Source organism: Oenanthe melanoleuca, chromosome 1 (genome assembly GCF_029582105.1).
Source record: "Oenanthe melanoleuca isolate GR-GAL-2019-014 chromosome 1, OMel1.0, whole genome shotgun sequence".
Taxonomy (NCBI): domain Eukaryota; kingdom Metazoa; phylum Chordata; class Aves; order Passeriformes; family Muscicapidae; genus Oenanthe; species Oenanthe melanoleuca.
This window is the reverse complement of record NC_079333.1, coordinates 96,688,361-96,712,314: the sequence shown is the minus strand read 5'-3', so window position 1 is coordinate 96,712,314 and position 23,954 is coordinate 96,688,361. Positions and strand designations below refer to the sequence as shown.

The following is a 23,954-nucleotide window of genomic DNA, read 5'->3' as shown; positions in this document are numbered from 1 at the left end:
CTAAGGGTTCCCATTTCATTTCACTCATCCCTGCCTCCTCCCCAGTGTCAGACCTGGTGGTCATGCAGCAAAGTAGTGAATCAAATGTGGGTACTTTTCTGTATAAGAACTGTCTGCTTTTGATTTTATTGTGTTAGCAGATCAACTTCCCAAGGCAGCTTACCATGCACATTTATGATCATAATGGGATAGCAGGAAAAAGTAATGAGATGTAAAAGAAAGGTGAAATATCTCTTTGGGCATGAGTTTAGCCTTACATTGGATTATGGACCTACAACTTTACAGATGTAAAATAAGTTAAGAAAAGAAAACAAGCTAGTTGCAAATTACCTGTTCATTCCTGAAAGCATGAAGGAGAGCATTGGCATCTTCCACAGTAAGGGGGAATGAGAGTCGTGGTCCATGATAAGAGTCTGGAACATCAATCTTTTTTTCAAATTCTTTTAAACATAAGTCTTCGTCCACCACCTGAGAAGCACTAGGGCTGGTGAAAATTTGAGAAACTGGAAGAAGATAGAAGGAAAACAAAAATGTAGACATTGCATAAGTTCCCCATAGAGCTGTAACAGCCTGGCCAAAATTGTTTGAATCTTACTGCTTTAACTGCTGCAGTATTATAATGGCTGACTCCTGCCTCCTATAGTGGAAAAGCTCCAGGTTCCCCAGATTGTTTCTCAATACTAAAACCAACCAACCAATCAACCCCTACAAAGTAAAAAAAAAGACCAAACCAAGTTAAAAACAGGCAAAAACACTTTTCCAGCTTCTGGAAAAGAAGCTGTAGTCAGGGTGCAAAACATTTTGCACTGAAGTTGTAGAGCAGTCTGCTCACAGGTAACAAGAGCCATCACCTCGTACAAACTTCCTTCTCCTTCCCCCTTGATGGAAGGAGATACAAAAATCATGGCTGATCATTTAATGACCATCCGTTTTAAGTTCAATATTACACTTTTAATACCAGTTTTGAAGATTCACTTCTATTGTTTTTATTTTCTACTTAAAATTTTTAGGCTAAATATTAGCAGGTCACAGTGATTATTTTAAAAGTCACCAACAAAATTCTATTTATTCACAGTGGATTGCAAATCACTCCTTTCTGATGCAGCTAGGAAACAATGCCAGAATTTGGTCGGCTGCCATAAAACTGTTGGATGAAATAAAGTAAACAAAAACAGAGTGGTGAAAATGGAGCATAGCTTCTAATTTTCCTGGAACATGAAGAAAGCAGGAACACTGCTAATTGCTTCAATCCATTCTTTTTCTTGATATACCCTTGAAATGTTACTGACTGATCAGCAGATTTCAGTGTTTTCTTCTTGCAGATTGTCTCGGTCATGTATTATTCTAAAAGAGAGAACTAGGCCCTAAATGAAAGTGTTCCAGCAGGTGCTGTTGCACAGTTGCTTTTGTGAGATGATTGTTGTAAATACTTTTTGCTGGGCTACAGTTAAGTTTTCTGTAACCCTGATTTCCTGCAACAGCAAATAAAAAAGTATTATTTACAGCTGTGCAGCTGTATTATTTGTTGCTGATTTACAGCTGACCTGTAGCTGTGACTCAAAACTCACAGTAGCCAAAACCAGCATGCAACCTCATAAATTATGAAATTCATAAAGGCCAACTTGTCTTGCAACTGGATATTAAAGAAATAAATAGATAAAAACATAATCTGCATTTTAAAAAGTCCCCTTTTACCATGAGCACTTCAGCTGTGAGCTGATTAGCACATTCAGTGCTAATGCAATGTTATACTCAGCCATTTAAATGGATTAAGGCATCAAGTAACAGCAAGGTGCTCAGGGTTGACCATTTTCACCAAGTGCAGTTTGATTTGCAGTCTTCCACTTCCACAGTTACAGCTTTGTCTGGATGGACACCAGAATGTCACCATCGACTGAAACTGCTGATTCTCATATAGTGATCAGCCAAGCACATTTGCACCAATTCTTGCTCCAGCTCTATCAGCAGGCCTCTGGGCAGTATCTCCCTCTGCACCCTACTTCCCAAGAAGTGGGTGCTTGCACAGCCAACTCCTCAGACCACCCAAATGCCTCATTTCTTGCCTGTTCTAACCAGCTGTCCTCATCTGACATGATTCTTCAGAGTCAGTGACCTTCTGAGCATTTCAAGCCAGGCAGACACCTGCCCATGCCTGCTCCTACTCCTGCCTTCCCCCTTCCAGCACGCAGTAGGCCATCCATCCATCCATCCATCCATCCATCCATCCATCCATCCATCCATCACTCTGCCTCTGAACATGAACTTGCCTTCCTCACAGACTCACTTCCATTTTGGCACATGCTCAGGCTGGGAAGCTCAATCCTTCCCTATAGGACATATTTCTGCAAAGTACACCCAATTTTCCACTTCTGGATGAGCTGTCAAAAGCCAGTCATGGTCATTACCCTTAGAGTGTGCTTACATCTCCTCAGGTGTCTTTCAGATGGATTTTAAGGCTTCTTCCTGCACAGCATGACAGTCCCATCTCTGAACAATCAGTAATGGATGACCTAATGCAGCCTGGGGAACACCATGCTGTCCAGCAAGTACCCCAGCTTACCACATGCCCCATGCAGGACTAATTCTGAAGGATTCAGCACCCCTCACATTTTGCTGTTCTACTTGAAGCTGTCATGGCTCTTTTAGTTCATGCTGAAAGAGAGGGATGAAAAGTCTTGGCATGCTGGGTTCAGGCACATGTGTCAAGACAGAATGAAATATCCTCTGCCAGCATCTGCACCTCTCCACTGACTAGAGGGAGCACAGGCAATGATTGGCTTTGTACTCTGACACCAGAGGTCTAGCCCACGCTCAGAGAGTTGAGCCTTCACTATTAACAAAACCCAAATAACTACCTTACAGCCATATTCTATATTAAACACAAACACCCAGAGCTTAGTGGAGTCAATTTGGTCAGAGAAAGCCCAAAGATCTGATTCTCCTGACAAGATCACTTTGTCTTTGGAGTTTTTCAAGACAAGTCAAGGCTGCCAAGGATTTACTGACTATCAGGGGAACAGGGAATCAGCTACTTCTGCAGCTCTGAAATCAGTTATCTGTTCTGCCACTACCTGTGTGCCTTCAGCCTGACCATTGGGGTATCTGAGAGTACCTCTGAATCCTGAGAAGTGCTCTTTCATAAGCCAGATTGACCCATAGCTCTCAGGTCAAAGCCAAATGGACACTGAGCCTACAAAGAGGAAGGAAGTTTCTAAAATGCTTCAAACATTTCTTACTTCACACCATTCCTGGTGCTACAAACTGCAAGCAGCTATAACTTATTCCCCACTGCAATAATCACTCTGTGCAAAACATCTTGGAAGGGTGTTAAAGCTGTAAGGGAGGCATCATGGGGAGTGAAACTGCAGAAAACAACACTTTTTTTTGTTCCTCTTTGAAGGAAGGCTCCAGGAGGTGCCCTGGTGACCTCGAGAGGAACAGGTTTAGATTCCCAGTCCCACCATTTTTCTCAGGATGTGTCTGCAGTCTTCTCACCCTCAATGTGCCCATAAAAGAGTGAGTAATTGGGTCATCTTTTGCTGGAAAGGCAGTTTCCAGCTTTCTCTGACCAGAGAACTTTCCATTGAAAGCTGAGAAGGTAGGAAGGTTTTTTTCAGGAAATGAGGGAGAAAAGTGTAAGGTAGAAAAGGGTCTTATTCTTATTTCTACAAACCGTTGCAAAATAGCCTTTAATAAGTAGCAGAACAAGACATTCAGCTATATAATATCCCAATCACAAATTACACTGACATCTTAAGGAGACTGAGAGGATGAAAAAACTTTAGGGTATAACAGATAAACAATCACATCAAAAGCATTACTTAATGTTAATGAGATGGCAGCTGCTTCTCTTTCATTGAAAAACAATCTGAAAAAAAAAAGATTAAAAGGAGGAAAGGAAGATTAATGATGGAGGCTGAGTAGTTTATAATATAAGGAAAACCACAGATCACAAAATGTTCAGGTAACTTTCTTATTACATACTGACAACAACAGGGAACCTATTCTTTGGTAGGAATATTATATACTGTCTTCTTGGACACAGCTTTTGAAACATATGCTATCACTTTAATTTAAGTGAGCACACACTGATGAAAAGAAAAAAAAAAAAAAACCCAGAGAATTGGAATTGCAAGTTTTAGAAAATGCTTGAGAATAGCAAAGTCAATTTGAAGTCTCTCTGGCTTTTATGTTTACATTCGCTGTAGTTCACATCTTAAGATGGTGATTCAGCAGAAGTGGAAGCAGTTCCTTAAGAATCTCTATTCAGCACTGATTTTGCTTACATCAGTGGGGCTAGCATGAGTGCTGCAAAGGTCTCCTCCAGGGGCAAGCAATCAAGAGCTTAAAGCAAAGAACACATGCAGCCAGCATTTGTGGACAAAATAACCACAACCCAAAAAATACACATTTGATATACAATTCCTCAAAAAAAGAAATCTAAGTCAGCTCCTTTGCATAGGCAGCCCTGGCCATCTCTATTAAACATACACCAGAATTTTTCTGTTTTGTTTAGGGTTCTGGTATCTGCAACACATGGCACTAGAAGGGGGAATAAACCAAGACAAAAATAAAGCCTTTGGAGCAGTTATCAAGTCTTAACAACGTCAGTCCTAAAAGATGGAAGTTTTAAGCTAGCAAGACAAAGGGATGCTTTACCATAAACCATATACACTTTATCATTTGTTTCAGCCTTAACCTGAATTGCACATCTGCAACTCCTAATATCTACAAGACCAAGAAACAGGTCACCTGTGCAGTGGTGATGAGGGGCAGCCCACAGGACCCTCCATCTCCCTCCCTGTGCACAGGTGAGGCTCAGATCTCCAATTGCACACGAACAGCTTATGCATGTAGCAATGTGCTCTGCAATGTCCTGAGCAAGTCACCTGAGACACCTCACCTTTATTCCTTCTGCCAGTAGACGCAGTTAATAAAGGTGGATAAATCATATCTACAACAAGCAGCTGTAAAATTCCATTTTAATATTATCATAGAAATAGAGATTAACAATATTTTGCCAAATCTCAGACCTAGCACTACTGTTTTCTTTCCCATTCAGGTGTAAAAGTTGAACAGAGGTGCATTATCAGCATGAAGAAGTAGATGAAGTGAGCAGTATCTGATTTTCTTTAAGTTTGCTAATTCCTTCCCAGGAAGTTAAATGACTAAAGCAAATTTTTTTTCACTGAAAATGGCAGTAATCGGAAAAAAAATCAAAGGGAGGACTATTGTGTCATCTGCCTTGACTTTGGAGCAAGGCTCAAATGTAATTTATTTTTCTGCAGAGTACAGAAAGCATTAGGCACTCTAAAGTACTTAAGAGAGAAAAATTGCAATTTCTACCAGTTGTCATTAGAACATTGAATCACTTAAAGTTTTGATGGTGGTTTTATCCTGCTATTAAAGTATCTTGTGCAAATTTTAATTGGAATAACCCATGGCAAGACCAGATGAAAGAGAAAGAGCATTCTCTTGTAATGCAATAAGAAGGAGACAGCCTCATTTTTAACTCCACTGGGATTAGATCTATTCTAAATTCATTCAGGGAAGTCACATTTGTTTTCTGGACTTGGGAATCACTTTCAGTCTGTCCTTCTGTTGAGCTTGACCTCAAAAGTAAGCTGTGTCCAAGGATCTCAAAATACTTCAAAAATTAAAGGTTATTCCTTGAATAACTGAAGCTTAAATTAAATGATTCCTAAAGATTTATCTCCAGCACTTTAAATTTCTTTCTTTTTTTATCATTCATATGATACAGACATGTCGTACTGAAATACAGAATAAATTAAATAGTGGTCCAGAACTGACAGAATTAGTGGGTAGTGGGGGAGAAAGAGCAACCTCTTTGATTATACCTGCCTTAAACCAACTGAACACAATCTTTCTGAATACTCACATCTCATAGTTTAAGAAAACATGCACAGAAAGCTGTGAAAATTGGATTCTCTAGGAAGGGCAGTAACATATAAGAAAGTCTTCTGAGCACCTCTACATATTCTCATAAGGACAACAGGCACCTGTTCTGTCTGCTCTAACTCACTAAATAGGTAGGGAGGAGTGTGAACACTTAGAGGATCAAATTCATATTACAGTATTTGGGAGATCAAACTTCAACCCCAGCATGTGCCATAGGTGGTAAATATCACATTGAAAATTAACTTTCCTCGCATTAAGTTTTTAAAATACAAATCTCCACATTACTTTTATTTTTATTGTTACCTGAATCAGGATGAGTACAATGGTCCAGCATGAATGTAAAAAAGTTGGATAGCTGAGTATGAAAAAGAAAAGAACAAACACACTGATCAGTTTAGGTGATCCAACAAGCATTAACATCTTTCTTACTCAATTACTTGCAATTTCCCATTTAGGGGAATATAAGTCACTACTGTATATTCCCATAGTATCAGCCTGCAATAACGACACAATCTGTGTCCTACTACAAAAATAGCCCAGCTTCCTTTTTTTGCCATGAATTCACAGCTAATACTTCATGAATACATAAAATGTTTCAGGCTGTTTCAGTCCTGTTGATGTTTCTGAGTGTAATTCATCTCGCCCGCCACCCAGACTATTTGCCAAGACTTTCTTCATAGTCAATAGAAACAACTGCCACAATGCAGTGAACTGACTTTAGACACAGATGCTAGGATGAACACAAAGGTCTGTAAGTTCCAAATTTCCTATATTGACCCTAAAGGAAGACTGGGCTGACATGCTGAAACATTGAGTCCTCTGTTGGACATATATTGCCTCACAGACAGTTAAAATCACCCACAGTGATCTGTAAATGACCTGCAATCCCTGGCTAACAGAGCTGCTATACAGGAACCTATACCCCAGATATGTTGTGTGGGCAGAATGATGTCCTAATGCCTATGTAGTTACATTCATCTGTATGTCTGTGAATGAATATACAATTTAGTTCATGTGTCAGGCAGGGAAACAAGTTTTTTTATCATGACCCAGCTTTGTAGAAGAAATCACCACATACCCATTTTGTTAGTACAACCATAGTGCTGGGGATAACATAAGTGCTTGTATAGGAAGAATGGAAGATTACAAACCTGTAGTTGATCCTGTTCATCAGCATATTCGATTGACTGAAAGATACTGAGAGAATAGCGGCGCCTCATCTCCAGCCGCGCCATCGTAAAGCGGTACCACTTCTGGATGAGGATTGCAGCTCTAATGACTGTCAAAACAGAAAGCAGTGGAGTACACATGGATGCAGGGTAATCTACAATGAAAATATGCCTGCTGCCTTTGCAGAATTTTGCAATCAGATGACAAATTCAGTCCAATGTACACAGTCAGCAATAAAATGAAACCCAGTAAAAGTGACACTGAAAAAAATACAATATAGCTTTACTGTTTCTGTCCTCCAACACAGACCCCAAGCAAGCTGACTTGCTCAGGCCTTAGTAGTTAGTAACCTTCCCCATTTAATTGTCTTGAAGACAGTACCCAGGTAAGAAGCCAGTCATGTTCAGCTGATGGGCACTATATGGCTTTTGGGAAGGTGAAGAAAGGAAGAACAGTTTGGCCTATCAACAGCATATTTCTTTATCAAGCTGCAGTAAAAAGCTTTGATTTTGCAAGTTGTGACATGAACAATCATGCAATGACAGTATTTGAAACAGCCTCTACTACCAGAAAGTTTTTGCCTACAGAGCTGCATCAGTAAGCCAAATTCAGCAAAATTCAAATCCTAGGATAAAAATTTAACAAATGGGGTAGAATATGTTGCTTAAATAGACAAGCCAAAAGGCTATGAGGTATAGTTTTTGCAAGCTTGGTTAACAAAAGAACACTCACCCCAAAAAAATCAATGGAACATGCCAGAAGACAATTTTTGACTATGTGCTGAATATGCATTCTGTTCAGCACTTTAAGAAGTTGTATCTACTATGGTATCAGTCTGGAAAACTGCTGGAAACTTCACTGAAGGACAATCATCAAGACTGCAGCCTGGAGGAAAGAGCCTGCTGCCTACAGGCCTCATTCATGCCACAGAGAGACCACATTCCTTTAACTGCTCAGATAAAAGTCTGTTGAGCAGAGAAACATCTGGTGGCACAAAGAGGTCCTGGCATGGGCACTGTCCTGCACTGCAAAACAGTAAAGAAAAGCTCTGTACTACAGGGTTTACACCACTCAAATATTGTAACTGATCTCCAACACCAGGCATTTTTATACTGGGATGAGTGGGACCTGAGTGACAATTATTTGTTCCTTACTGCATGCAGGTAAGGACAAATATTAATGGAAAAGTGATTCTATTAATAGAGTATAACATTAAGGAAACATTTTTATATATAAATGCTCACAGATGCCACAACAACATGTTACTTGCTTATTTTACCATTAATGAGTATACAGTATAGTTAAAATGGTAAAATTTTCTAAAAAGCCTAAAAAGACCAAAATCCAGAAATACTTCCATCCTGTAGATATTGCAGCCATCCTAGAATAATCCTTCTGCCTGAAGGAAATGTGATCATTATATGACTAAGAGCATTCTTCAGACTCTACATAAACTCTGAGATCTCTCTTATTTTCTGTGCTTTCTGGAAGTCCCCACCACTACAGACCTGAAAGCCTGACATATTACAACAAGGCTGCCACCAACATTTATGTTTAGAAGAGTACCTAAGGGGCAAAGCACAACCACCAGCACAGAAACGGATTTCCAGCATCAGAGTCATTAAACTTCCCATTAAAGCCCCCTGGGTTGCTTAATGGTCCTGAGCACTTAACATGGCACAGTTCCATTGCTATCACATAAGACAGATACATATCAATCACTGTGGTTAATGTTGCAAAACTAACAGAATGTATCCTGTCTTTTTTTTTTTTTTTTTTTTTTCTTTTTAATTGTACTTATTACAGCACTGTTATTCTCAGAACTGAATCAGAACATAATTTTCACACTAGGCTAATCTGCATCTCTAAAAGAAATTGTTATCAGTTGCAGAAGGTCTCTACACCAACAAGTATCTGTTAAATTCATGTTATTAATGCATTAGAGAAATGTACAGCCTCAGGCTGCAGATAGAATGATGGTTCAGCATCACTTGACTAGTGTTGAAGAGTAGAAACGAAACCATCCAGCAACTCCAGAAGACAAAACAGAGTTCATCAAGCATTCAAAATCCTAAGCCCCACATCAATGTGTGTTGATGGTTGTTGATCAAGAAAGAGTACAACTCCTCATGCTCGCTCCAGTCTTTTACGTACTCAGAAATATTCCCAAGTGGCACATCCCCAAGGTCTTGCAAGGCCCATGTAGGCATAGCATGCAAACCCAAAGAGGAAGAGCTTCCTCCCAGTGACAGGTAGGTTTGGGACTCCAGATGATTCCATTCCACTTTCACTGCTATCATACAGCATGGATGCTGCTTTGTAGTAGCATACACAAAGCTGAGGGCTGCTCTCAAACCAGTCAGCTGGGATCCCTGTAGCCATGACTAAGTGCTCCTGCTTCTTACTCACCAGCTTCCTGTGACTCATGTTCTGGCCAAAAAGAGCCTTCTTTTTCAACCATGGCTGTTCAGCATAATAATGTCCTAAGACTATGCACAGTACCATGTAACATGGCTCTCTGCTTACCAAAAAATTTGCTTTAATGAAAAATCTTGAAAGAAAACACAAAGGATCTGAACAAAAGTCTGAGTGAATCCTGGATCCCACCTGCTTGTGCAAAGACTTCTGAGTTCATACCAAGGTGGGGTATGATTAAAAGGGGGGGTGATAATCCATTAGTTTAATTGAACATTTAACCAGGTCCTGTGGAGACTTTCAACTGATAGCCTCAGTAATTATCAGGGAGAATGTCAGGCCAGGCACTTGGTAGGCCAGAAAAGGGATTTTGAAGTCATTGTAATAGCTCTGCTTTATTACACTTGTTTCATAACTAGGGTCACACAACAGCAGGGAAATTGGGGTGGTTTGCCCAGGAACCCTGTAGTGTGAAAAGACATAAAAGGTCCCACTCAATACCTTACCTCTGCCAGTGACAGAGCAAGTACAGACACCTCTGAAATTTAGCTTCTCTCCCAGATGCTGTGAATCTTTTACAACCCATTCTGTCAATGTTAGAGGTGGTCTAAAGATGCTTCCTGACCTCAGCCAGCGTCTAAAAGCTAATCACAGTTTTAAAAAGAAAATAATTTTTCCTGAGCAAGTATTTTAACAACCGGTCTTGAGGCGGGGGGGGGGGGGGAACATTACCTTGCAATCCTCTTCTGGTGTCAGAGAGAGAACAACCACTTGCCCTGAAGACAAAGGCAACACTCACCATTCTCTGACCTTCTGTCAGCTACAGAACTGCTGCACCCCATGGTTCCAATGATGCTGCCCATCCGATTTAATTGCTGCTGATACGAAGCATGTTTCTCTCAGCTGTTAGCATTATACACATTTCCTGTGTTGTTCCTTCAGTAACGAGGGCTATACTCCTTTGGGCTCCTGGGCTCTTCCTAGTACTCCTAACAGGGATGAGTTTGGAAGGAAGGGACAGGGAGAAAAAAAAATGGTGCTTGACAACACAGAATCTGAGGTACCTTCAGCACATAAAAAATTATTGTTCAGCACATCCTACCTAAACTAGGGGCTTTTTTCCCACATCTGATTACTATTAACTTGCAGTCAAGAGAAATTAACTTAGACATTAATACAGTTTACTCCTTACATGTTAGCTTAATGTTAATGTGCAGCAGCAATTTCTTATATGAAGAATAGCTATTTAAAGCCTTACTACTAGAGACAAGGGACTTCAGAGACACATTACTCTTCATTCTTATGATTCAGAAATTTGAACTGCAGAATTTTAAAGATTTTAAATTAGATGTGATAGTACTGCTAAAAAAATCCCAACCCTCAATCCTCCTAACACTCCATTGATTTGAAAAGTTGCCTTACCACGCCATTTATCACTTTATCACTCAGTGTCACCAAATTTACCAGGACACAGTACCATAGACAAATCACTTCATTATCAGATTTCATTTAAATAGAATATCCAATTTTCTGTTGCATTTCTACCAAAAAAATAAAAAAAATCCAAGGAAAATATTTTGTTTCATTAAATAGATGAACAGAATACATTTTGAAGTGAAATCTTTTGGGTTTTTCTCCTGGCACTTGCTCAGCTCTTCACTAAATAGTATCGTTCACTAATGCAATACACTCTCTAATCAAAAAATTCAAAGGAATACAATTCCTCTGAGATACAAAATGGATCAATTTCTAAGCAACAAGAAATTCACTAATGCTCTTAGATACTGAATTTTGTTTTAGCTAAAGATTTCTTATATGATCACGCTGACCCCTCTCTCTCTGTCTCTGGGGATACATCTGACATCTAAATTATTTTATCTGTTGTTTTGTTTCATTGATATTCCTTTCCTTTTAACTCAAGTTATAAAACAAAGAAGAAATTAATCAGCAAAAAATGAATGCCTAGCTACTACTTTCCTTTGGCTTTATTAGCAGAAATCAAAATAAAAGAAGAATACAAAAGAAAAATATAAATGCATAACTAGGTGATTTTTCAAGTGAAAGCACTTATAGTTGTGGGTCTGTATGCGCAGATTTCAATATTTACTATATATGATATTCTGTCCTGTCATGTTAGTATAACACAACTCTTTGTAGGTCTGGGGCTTTTTTTCAGGATCCCACAAAACAAGGGTATCCTACACTTGAGCTGGGTCTGACTCCTTATGAGTCAGTAATTATTTCAGGAAAGAAGGATTTTAAGCTTATTTCTCCACAACAGACTGCTTTACATCCCTCTGAAGGAGCTATCATGACATCCAAAAAAAGTGCTCTTATATCAACTTTGAGCCAATCAATGGCTTTGGCAGCATCAAATACAACATTGATATTGCTAATAGCTCAAATCTGTCTTCTCTCCAAACAATTTCTCCTCTCCTGGTTACCATCTCCTCACTTTCCCCCTTAAGAGAATCTCAATCCTTCATTACTCCATCTCAAAGAAGCCAGCCGTGACTTGAATTGTGATCTGAAGACTGGCACTAAGGCCAAAATAGACCTTACAATCTAAATTCTACTGCAGCAAGACTTGATTAGAGGGCAGGTCAGCCTGTGCCCAGCAAGTGGGCAATGGGAGCCCCAAACAGAACCATGACACCTCTCAGGGCTCTCTCCAAACTACAGCAAGCAGTGGGCTGACCCAAGAAATGGGAGCTGAGTTGCTTTCAACAACTTCAGCTTTCCTCCCAGTCATCACCACTGTCCCCCACATACTTCTAAACTCATGAACTTCTAGAACCTCCCTGAGCAAAGAAATTAAAATATAGAGTTATAGGGACAGAAATCTTATTGTGACAGCAGTAAAGGAAGATTCAGACACTCAGAACTTGGAGGAAAACTTGTGCAAATATATCCTATCATTAAACAACCTAAAAAGGCCAAATCTGGCAATCAAAGGGCTAGTCCAAGGCAATAATCATTTCAGACCTTAAGTCCGAAATATCTGCATCCTAAAATGGACAGAGCGAACATTCAACAACTTTTCATGACAACTTCTCAAGTGGCTATGGAGCCATCCTCACTGCCAACCTGCATGCCTAGACTCCAGGCCAGGAGAGTAATTGCTGTGAGCTACTTACTACACAGAGTAGCAGTGCCTGGTGAAGAATCATTTGCCATTACAAAATTCCCCCCAAATGTTGGCTGATGAAATTGAAAGCTGGGCTTTTACCAAGGTATTGCAAGAGACACAAGGTAGCTGGATGAGAATTTGAAATGAAATGCTGTGTTAATATTCTGGATATTATGCCACTGATTTACCTTTAAGACAGAATCTGTCATGTTGACTAAAAAGCAGGTATTCAATTTCTACAGGTCAGTGATCTGCCCCACTTTTAGACATAACTTCAAAAAATTGCTAGATTTCTCTCAGTTTAGCAAAAAAAGCCAGTTTTGTGGTAGACAGGCACTGAAAGCACAACCCATCCACTGAAGGAAAATAAAATGTCTTTGCAATCATGCCAATGGACATGCACAAAGCTAAGCCAGAGTGGCACATGCTACTCTTTCCCTAGGCAGGAGTTGCTGAAGGTTACACACAGCAAGTGCTCTGAAATTTGGGGTTGAGAACCCGAGCTGTTGAGAGCCTGATTTACAGAGAATATGGCTCAGCATCATTAAGTTTGGATGTAATAGGTGCTGCCCCAAATCAATCATGCCTCCAGTTTGTCAGTCACATAAAGACCAGGGTGCCTCAGCCTCAAGGAAAATGGAAATCCTGTAAAGATTTATAGCTGACTTTTAATGAAATCAGACAGCAGAGTCTTTGGGCAGGGAGCCATCCTTTAAAGCACACCTTATCTTTTAAAATTATTTGAGCTGTGCTACTGACAGACAAGTGCAAATTAGGTTAAACCTGAGGATATGGGAGCCATATGAATAAGAACCACTAGGATTTAAATTTTTACTCCATCTTTTCATTTGTTTTTTACCTTTGACAAACAAAAATGAAAGGCTCCTCCTTTTGTTTTTATTGGGATGGGGTTTCTTTCTGTAATTATACTACTTCCCCTAAAGTTGTTTCAACATCTCTCTCCAGCAATGCACCCCCTTTCACTACTCACCCTTTTTCTCAATCATATTTGTGAGCAGGTAGCTATGATCTCTTCCCATAACATGTCTTAGGAGATACATGTACATGGAGAGGTCATGAGATTGAGACAGTTTTCTATATAAAGACCAGATGGATGGATGGATTCTTCTAATGACAGAGGCTTTCCATTGATGCCATCTCACTATAATATTTTTATTTTACTGTGACTCACAGGAAAATTCCTTTAGAATTGTTTTTCTTTGGAAACTAGGACTGCAGAGAATGCAGATATGCCATAATGTGCTTTTGTGATGGATTTGCTTCTGTGCATTACTGAGGAAATAAAGCTGGAAAGACTAAAATACCCTAGAGAAGAGAACTCAGACATTAAATCACAATACGCAGGTCAGGACCTGGAGATGGACAGATCTCCAAAACTGTCTTGTTGGGATTGTCAAGGATGGCAATATGGAGACAAAGATCTCATTAGCTAAAAGACCCACCCTACAGAAAGTAGGATGAAGCAGTCACAGTCAACTTACAGAGTGAAATGGAACCTGGCTATGGCATAGGAACTGTAATTTTGACACCAACACTGAATTTGATCTGCCAAGGGGTTGATATGAGAACATCACACATAGACAAATCAATATATGATTAGTTCTCCATTGTTTTACATCCATGGAACAAACTAACAATTCTATTAAGTGATTTTCAGTAATTATGTATATGTGAAAGACAGAAATGAGAAAGGCTTTTTCATACAGATAATTTCAAACAGCTAATTTCTTCATCCTGCCCAGAGAAGCAAGGCTAAGCTCAATATAGAGCTGATGGAATGATTGCTATAAGTAGCCGTGTTGATAGACCTCAGTGCTGGGGCCAGGAATCAATAGGGAATGAGATGCGTGTGGTGGGTTGAGCACTGGCCAAATGTTAGTAAGATACCAGAAAGCCAGCAGAGCCTGAAAGAGAATAGATGAAGAATAGGATGAAGTTTTAAGGTGGACTCATTCCTGAGCCAAAAAATGCGCTGTAAAAAGAAATAAAAGCAAGAGTAGTAAAAGTGCGAACGTGTAGATAATTCAAGCAATTCCTGAGTTCAGGAACTGCAGGCAAACCCAAAGAGAATCTGTAGAAAACATGGTGGGAGAATACCAGTTCATGTTATTTATAATCTATAAAGGGTACATTTACATTTTGACTTCTTTTTTGGTTTTTTGTGCAGAAAATAAACAAAGCATGCAGCCTCTTTTTTTTTTTTTGTACAGCAAGACTTTAGGCAGATTTAAAAAAAAAAAAAAAAAAAAAAAAGAGGAGGAGAAGCAAATACAAGTGGACAAACGGGGTACACATTCTTCCACACCTTGAAGAATAAACAAAACCATCATATCACTTTCCAGAAATCTTAAACATCTCTAGTGGAAGATTCCTTTATGCAACAAGAGGAAAACTGAAAATCCTGCAGCAAATTTGGTTCTGTAAACTGAACCCAACTGGAGCATAAAAGTTAACACCATTTAAGCAAAAAGCTTGATCACATACTGTCCTGCAGTTAATGAGCAGGGTCTTAATGACATCTTGAAAATGCAAATCTTCGGAATAAATGTGTTGAAATCTGAGCCAGTTTGAAAATTAAATTCATGCTTCAGAGTGGTTTTCATAAAATTTAAGTTAAGCATCAGAACAAGGTTTAAAATACAATAAAAATTATTTTTCCTAAAATAAAAAATACATGAAATACAGTACTGTCAAAGCTATTTGATCTCATCTGTACTTAGAAGTTCTGGAAAACTGATTCAGTCCAGGTCAAACATTATAGTTTGAAGCACAGTGATTTTTCTCATGGTAAAATCATAAATAATGCCACATACATCTGTCATTTTGCTCTTTAAAAATGAGCTAAATATATATATATATACATATATATATATATATACACACCCCACCCAGAGATATTACCTTTTTTTCTTTCTGCTTCAGCAATACCGAGATTTTTTGTACAAGAGTACCTTTAGAATATGCTTTTTTTTTTAAGAGAAAGCAACCCCTGAGGGGTCCAGCTCTGCAGAACAGGTGCTCCAATTCTCTCTGGGGCTCTGGAGCTCAGGAGCTGCAGTGTACTTGCTCTCCACCTATTTATACAGCTTCCCAAGAGGAAATTTCTTGAATGCTGCTCTTCAGAAACAGCCAGGGGAAAATGCTGTTTTCATCGTCCAACCTGATGTGAAAGCTCATGGCTGCAGCCCTGCAGCTGTGCTGTTTCCGTGTTGAAAAGCTCTTTTGTCACCATGCCTCCTGAATCTCAGGCAGAGAAAGGGATGGGCTGAAGTTATCTGCCTCGCATCTGAAGTCACATGATCTCTTTCGGCCTTTCTGCTGTGTTGAGGCAATGATTTGCATTTTAGCAGATCTAGCACACTGGAAAAAAGCATAAGGCTGTCCAGGTTATTTGGTTATCTGATGTGACTGGCATGGTTATGAAAGCCCTTAAGGAAAGAAATACTGAATTTACCACAAGGCATTGCACCTGCATGCAACTGATATAAGTGTTCTCCAAATCACTCAGTCATACCCAGATAATGGCACAAGTATGAAGCACTCAGATCTTGTGTTGGGAAGCACTGTGCTAATGCTTTCAGTTCATTTCTTCATGCATGCACATGTTCTCACCATAAACGTGTGACTGGAATTCTGTGGACTCAGTTCATGTTTTGGCTCATCTTCTCCTTGTGTGACTGCAGGGAAGGGACTGGAGAAGCTGAGAACACCACAGTCTTGCTCCAGTCAGGAAGCCACGATTTGAAATAAAACCCTGAGTCGTTGGAGCACATCCCACATCTGACCCAGCTCCTGGCCATGCTGGCCCCTGACTCTCAGTAACTGCACAGGATCCCTAGGGAAGGGCAGAGCCATCATGGTGATTTGTTACTGCTCACACGACAGCCCCTGAGGAATCTGCCCCACTGGCAGCATGGGGACACTGTGATTTCAAACACATACCCCGCCAAACCACTTGAAATCAGGAGGTGTCTGTAGAAGCATGATAGTGTAATATTACAACTACAGCCTTGGGCCCACTCCTCATCAGCACTTATGTTCATCAGACCACCTTTGCCCCAGTCCAAAAGCCAGAGAGGGGTTGCTTGCTGCTGTGCAATGATGGAACAGAGCACAGCAGCCATTTCCGTGGGGTCAGGGCAGGGCCTGTGGGTCTGAAGAGGACCACAGGTTATAAAGCACGCTATAGTGGGAAAAAGCTCCATATCTTCATCCTCCTGACCCTCCCCAAAGGTCTAATAATACCATAACATGCTGTTTTCAGAATTTTTTTGCCATGAGTGTGGTTACAGTTCTAAAGGCATCAACCACCACTCCGAAGGACAGAGTGATCAAATCCCCTTTTGAAAAAGACTTTTGCTAAGGTGCAAAATATATTTAAAATGCCAAACCAGCAAAGAAGAAGGCATTTGATTGACTGAGTTAGTCCTCTGAGGTTCAGGAGTCCCAGACACAAGCTTCCACTTTCAAAGCTGTTCCTCTCCTGTGAGATGAGACAGTAAATGGAAAGCATACCAAGCGCAATAATTCTGCATGACCCAGAACAGTTTTGATGTTTGTTTCTTCTGGCAGGATGCACTTTCCCTGATCTGAGTTACAGCAGCTAATCTTTTATGTATGATCACGTTGCTCTGCCAAAATGCATGCAAGCAAAAATACATCACAACCTCTTTCCACTGCATTCTTGGGATACACATTATTTATAACCATTTACTGTACCGGATAAGTTCATCTATATTGGCATTTACCAAGATCTCTGCATAATGAGAGATTTTCTCCAATTCCAATAAATCCATCCATTTCATCCAAGATCAGTGGGAGAGTGTTAACCTTAGCAGTTAGGTTCTTTAGGACCTGTTTTCTTTTGTTTGTCTTCTTTGTCCTCTGTCTCAGTGATCTGACATGACCAAGCAACCTGATAAAGAGTCAGCGTCGCTGGACTGAGCCACCTCTCCAGTTACTTGTGGGGATCACAATAACATGCAACTTGAGGAAACACAAATGTCCTTTCCAAATTATTCAAGTCCAAGGAGACAACATTATTTGCCTTTCTACAAAGGGCAAAGAAAACATACCAGTCCCATCAACAAGGTCACACATACTACTGCTTTTTTGCTCAGCAGTCATGTATCACACACACTTAATATGCTGAATAAACTTTTATCATCAACAGCTGCAACAGAAAGTAGGCCAAAAAATTCTGACAATATATGATTGAGCAGTCTAGCATGACAAGAAAAAACCCAGTGATGGTGCTAGTGTAGAAATCAGGGCATCCCTCTAAAAGCTGCCCTTCTTGATGTAATAGCACATATTCTGTTTTCCAAATACTTGGGAAACATTAACCTCTTGAGCAAGTCTTCATGCAGGCATTTCACATACATAATTCAAATTCTGCTTCAGGCTTATTTCTCAGAAGCACCCACTACAAAGTGATGTAACTGATATTTTTCAAAAAAGATGAAGATAATCATAGTTGAAGGGAATGTGCTCCTTCTAAGGTCTGACCATGGTTTCCCTCCTCTTGCCCTACCAAGCTTAAAGAAGTATTTTTATATGACCCAGCAAAGTATTTTAAAGTACTAGCCGGGGGAAAAGTCCCTGACAGAGAAACTTGGATGGCCAAAAACATAACCTAATAGAAAAAAAATTGAGAGAAATTAATGTCCAGAACAAATTTAAACTCTGACTCCGTCAGTGAGAAGACAGAAATGTGTGCTCACACATTAGAAGAAGTAGGTTAATTTGTGTGAACACAAAAAGAAACGTTCCCCCACTGACAGTTCTGGGTGAGAAGGTGAATAAAAGACATCAAAACCAGCATCCTTGGCAAAAAGCACACCGAATCAGAAATGTGAAAGAAAGGCAGCGGTAGGGCCTCAAAGCTCCTGAAGACCAAGAAACTAGACCAGAACACTATGAAACCATCAGGATACCCTCTGTGAAAAATGAGAACAATTTTTTTTTAAGGAAAGTTTCCCAAATTATCAGATGAATGCAGATTATTCTGGGAAGCAATGACGAATGACCTAATTTGTACAACTCTACCTCCCTGACATTAGCTTCAACCTCCACCTAGAGCTTATAGAAATGATAGAGCCTGAGCTGTAGATAGATAGCTATCTACTACTGAGGGTTTGACAGATCTTAGTAAGCAGCAAGAGGGAAAAGAAATGGGCATAAGAATTGCCTAACAAAAGTTTTACGTGCATTTTGTTGGTCTGGTGAACCAGAAGCTCTGCAAACAGTGCAAACCCCACATCCTGATGCCTCAGGCCTAGCAGACCTCCAAAGGGGTAAAGCCTTTAAATCAGCTCTCCAGGTCAAATCAGGCTCTCCAGGTCAAATCAGGCCTTCCAGGTCAGGAGAGCACAGAGATTTAACTCACTCACTAATAATCAGTATGTACAAGGATTTAAAAAATATTTTTAATTGTTTTTTAAAGAATGGAATCTACCAGCTAATCAGTTCAAACACATACATGGTATGGGGTCATCAAGTCTATGGCAATAATTGTCTTAATCTCTATTATTATCTAATGCTTATTCAACTGCTTTTAATGAAAAAAGGACAACTTTTTCTACATAACTTCGTTAGAGTAAATAAATCTGCTGCTTCAGCAAAGTATGATTAGTTTCAAAAGTTATGTCAACTATGCTGTTTAGCCACAAACCATACACTGTTTTGCTTACAAGCACCACGCTTCTGAAAACTCCCAAACCTACCTTTTATATTACAAACAATAACTTTTAAGTTTGTAACTTTAAACTTGTAAACACAGCACAAGTGCCTTCATTTGTGCTCCCACAAGCCACTCCCTTTGAGACATGAAGCAAGTGTGGTGAGGACAGAGGTAGTTCAAGTAGTGCAAAACAGTGGGGAAAAAAATCACAGAGGGAAGACGGCAGTTATTGCGGGGTGTAAGAAGGTGCATGGATGGATGGATGGATGGATGGATGGATGGATGGATGGATGGATGGATCCCCAAACACGCACTCAGGGCGGTGTTTCCCGCACAGGCCGCGGGCCCGAGCGGGGCGTGAGGCGGTGGGCGAGCGCAGGGCGCCCCCTGGCGGCGGCGCGGACCGCGGCGGGAGCGCCCCCGGCGCTTCCACAGACGGGCTCTCCGGGGGGGTTGGAAGGGCCGGGCATTCCTGCCTCTCACCGCCTTGTGCTTTTCCTGTAAGGAAATTACCTACGCGTCCGTCCCTCTTCCCGAAGCTCGGCGAGTGGCAATGGCGTTGGGAGCACACGGGCTGAAGGCAAAGATTTACCGAGGAGATTCGGTATGCGTGCGCCGACAACATACAGGGTAAGGGAGCGCTCCCTGTAGCGTGGCCCGCACCCCCAGAGTCGTTGCCTGCTCCTGTGCGCCGGGGCGGCCGGGCAGAGCGGGGCCCGCCGCAGCGGCACAGGAGCCTTACCTGGAGCTGATTTACCCCGTCACTCCCCCTCTGTAGCTATCAGAAGGGTAGAAAACTTATTAGGGTCATTTTTAATTACTACATTTGTTTTTAATAAACCAGCAATAAAAGATAAAATACCAAACTTTGCCGCGAGCGAGGGAGGCGTGCCCAGAGTCTTGTCGATAGGAACAGTGCAGCGCCCCAAGGCGTACGTGGCGGTTCCATAGTGTAGTGGTTATCACGTCTGCTTTACACGCAGAAGGTCCTGGGTTCGAGCCCCAGTGGAACCAGCGCCAAGAACAAAGTTTTTCTCCCTTGGCTCGCGCTGACTTTTCCATAATTTCTTTTAATGCGGTGGGATTCGCTTTAGCTGTTTCCTCCGCAAGACGGGGAACCTCATTAGCACTTAGAGAAGGCGCGGGCCCTGCGAGCAGCAGAGGCGGTGGCTGTCCCCAGGGGAGCAGAAAGGCGCCCCAAGTGGGAAACCCTGTCACACAGGATCCGTTCCACAGGCTGTAATCCCGGCAGGGAACGCCCGTCCGCAAGAGGAGCCTTTCGCTTCCAGCGCTGGAGAGGAATCGCCACCTTTCCGAGCACCCGAGGAGAGCACAGGGAGCACAGGAGCAGGGCGGTGCGGAGGAGCAGCAGCCTGTGCCTGCTCCCCGGCAGCGAGGGACAAAGGCGGCGGCCGAGGCTGCAGCCCCATGCATCCCCAAGGCGTCTCACCGGGACAGACGGGAACACGGGTCCTTTTTCTGTGTTTGGAAACGTGTTTGAGCGCTGGGGAAACGCCAGTGGTTTTCACAGCACACAGCTAGCAAGCACAGTTAACTCCATCCTTGTTTTACCCTGTACTGTGCATATCCTTTTTATTAACTGGGAAGGAAAGAGCCATCTCAGCTTGCCTCAGAGCAATTTAGCTTTTAAATTACAGCATGTTGTTTCGTTTAGCACGTGCAAGGCTTTAGAAAAGGGTAACTCTGGGCATGGGTGCTGGCACAGCATCTGTCTGTGCGTGGGAGCCCTATCAAGTGCTGGGGATAAGATGTCTGTAGGAGGAGAAGAGTCCCTGAGCTCCAGTGACCTGGAGTTAGCTCTTGAGTATCTTTGAAGGATCAGAGTGGGAGGGTGTGATTTACCTATCTTAAAGATTAAAGAGAAAAAATTGGTTTAACTTACTTTAATCAGAGACTTATTAAGAAACTTACCTTCATCGTCATATATTGAGAAAACTGTTAACCTTTGTCAGTGCTTGTTCTCACTTAACAACCACTCTGGAATATGGGCAATCTGCAGTTAGAGATTGCAAATAGACATTGCAGACTAATGCAAGGATACCTGGGCCAGGTTGCAAAAGCTTTTTTGGATGGAAAGCAGCTGTACATCCCATAGTGAGACCTGGCAGGCTAAAGTAGTAACATAAACACCATACTGATGCTAAGGGCCTGTGCATCCTGCACTCGGAAAATGCAGAAGTACTCAGGTCTGGCTTTCCTCTGCCTGTGTGTTTAGCAGTGTGTGTGCAGCCCACAGGTGGTGAAGCCAAAGCAATGTGGTCCCCCATGTGGAGTAAACTGTCTTCCACAGACTGGCTGCTTCCAGGATACAGACTCAAAGCTGAGTCAGACAGAGTTCTCCCAATGTAGGATATGCAAGCTTTTGGTGTAGGTACATCCCATTTAATAGGGATGGTGGTTCTGTGGTGCCTACCCTGCTGTCAACAGCCACAGCACCCCCAAGTGCATGAGGTACAGGAAATGGGCCTGGGCCCGGAGCTCAGCACTGGGTAATTATCTGCCTCGTGCTTTCTTACATTTAGGAAAAGTCTCCTTTTCAGAAGATGACTTAAGCTCACGCTTCAGACTTGTGAAAAGAATGTTTTATTCTGAGAGCAATACCTTAAATGTGTGTAGATCACTGCAGCTCCATCCATTTGAAGGGGATCCAGCCCCTGACTCAGGCTCTAAAAGCATTGACAGACTTGCCCTCTCCACACATCTATATCCTGATTCTGAGAGATGTCTGTGGTTCACACATACATGCATAAGTGTGTTTTGTTCGTTCCCTGACTGTGCTAAAACAAAAGTGTGCCATCACACATTTGTGCTGAGGCACTGCTCCTTGTGTGCGTTCAGGATCTGTGCGTGCTGCTCCGATGGAGCCGTCTGGCACTCTGACTTGGGGAGAAACATGACACTGCTATGTGGAGTTGCACTTCTCTCTCACACACAAGTACTTTTGCCTCCTGCTTCCCCTCCGAGGCCGCACACGCATGCTGCCAGTCAGACTAAAAGCATCTCCATGGTGCAGGGTGATCTCTGTGTTTTTTCCCATAATATGGCAGAAGAAAACACACCAAGAATTCTGAGGGCTATGAAAACATAGCAAAATGTCTTAGGGCCAATGGGACATGAGCTAGAGCTGGAGAAGATGTATGGACAAAAGAGCAAACCTACCCAGGCAGTTCCTGTTTTACATAGCAGTGGAAATGTTACCAAACTGTCTTAATTTGGGCCATTTGTACTAGTCTCAGTTTTGTTCTGTAATCAACGCCAGACTAATCTTTATCCTTTTTGAAACTGTATTTATTTTTTTATAAAGGGCAAATGTAGCCACTTCTAGTGCTTTATTATGTATTGGCCATTAAATTTTTTCTGCCTTCTGTACCTGAAAATACTTCTGTGCTTGCTAGGAATTAACTACATGATTCACTTAGCAATGTTGTCTGCAGTGGCAGCATGGTTTTGCTATTTACAGTTATTAAAATGAAGGACTATCAACACTGTCTGAACTGCATACTATTTATATAGGGACTTTAATTTAAATACTCTTCTAATCTTCACATGAAACAGTTTGGTTTTTTGAATGCTATAGACAATTTTTTTAAACAAAGGCTGCCTTTCCTACTGTGTGGAGGGAATTCTATAACTGGGCAGCCACCAGTCTTAAGAGTATCCCCTTGGATGAAATGTTCTTTGATAAGAGTTGTACTATTTCTGAACACATTCCCTGAGCTACTGTGCATTTCTTACACAAAATCAAAATGTATTTCAGTGGTGGGGTTGACGATAAACCAAGCTGATTTAAAACTGCATGTAGTGATGGGAGAGAATTTGACTTTGCTTTTCTTTAAAGCATGGTAGGTGATTTCTCTTTGTGTGACTGGCTCTCCTTCCCTGTGACCTGTCCTTATGAGACCATAAGGTGAGAGGCTGAAGCTCAGGTCTGATTTTCCAAGAGATATGGGGATGTAGGGATAAGGTATTTAGGGATTTTTAAGCTGGGATTTTCAAACCCAAGAGATTTAGATACCAACTGCTCATCAATACAGAGAGGGAATAGATATCTGACTGTCTTCAGCAGCTCTGGAAATCTCTGCCCCCATGGCAGCCCATTTTAGACTGAACAATATAAAGAGGATACTGTGTAGAGCCTGAAGTGAGATGCTGCACTGCAGCAGATGCACAGAGCCTGCCCAGGTACCCTCAATGGGTCTCATATTTCTTCCTGGTCCTGAAGGTCCTTCCAGAAGATCCTGGCTGGACCTTTTTTGGGGTCTCACTGCCTCAAGATGGGAACAATGTATGAACATGAGGCCTCTGGCAAAAACTCAGGAGCAGCCCCTTGCCCTTGGAAAAGTGACCCCCTTCCTGGTGCCTGCGATGAGCTGCCCTGCCTGCTCACCCTGCCATGCTTTGATTGTCCCCCAGGGTTTGGGGTGAGCTGGCCCAGGTCCATGAAGCAGAGTGGCCATGTCTGTGCCACAGGGGTCTGCCTGTGATAACCATCCTCTCCATGTAGGTAGGGTTAAGTGGGAAAAGTGTTGGGCTGAGGAGGTTAAACTCCTTGAGGCTGAGCAAAGCAGTGAGCCCCCTTGGTGGGAGACCCCTCCC

The 23,954-nt window shown here is 41.6% G+C and overlaps 1 protein-coding gene and 1 non-coding gene across 2 annotated transcripts in view; one reads left to right on the top strand and one right to left on the bottom strand.

The window, feature by feature from the left end:
• PPEF1 (protein phosphatase with EF-hand domain 1) overlaps positions 1 to 19,738 on the bottom strand; it is a 37,246-nt gene extending 17,508 nt beyond the window's left edge. Inside the window, 6 exon segments of the mRNA XM_056494065.1 lie at positions 331 to 503; positions 6,223 to 6,274; positions 7,071 to 7,198; positions 10,011 to 10,148; positions 10,304 to 10,493; positions 19,381 to 19,738. Coding sequence (XP_056350040.1) covers positions 331 to 503; positions 6,223 to 6,274; positions 7,071 to 7,198; positions 10,011 to 10,148; positions 10,304 to 10,367 — 555 coding nt within the window. The 5' untranslated portion in view covers positions 10,368 to 10,493; positions 19,381 to 19,738.
• Positions 19,739 to 20,278: 540 nt separating this feature from the next.
• TRNAV-UAC (transfer RNA valine (anticodon UAC)) lies at positions 20,279 to 20,351 on the top strand. Its single transcript has one exon. It is a non-coding gene; the product is annotated as a tRNA-Val (tRNA).
• The last annotated feature ends 3,603 nt before the right edge of the window (positions 20,352 to 23,954 follow it).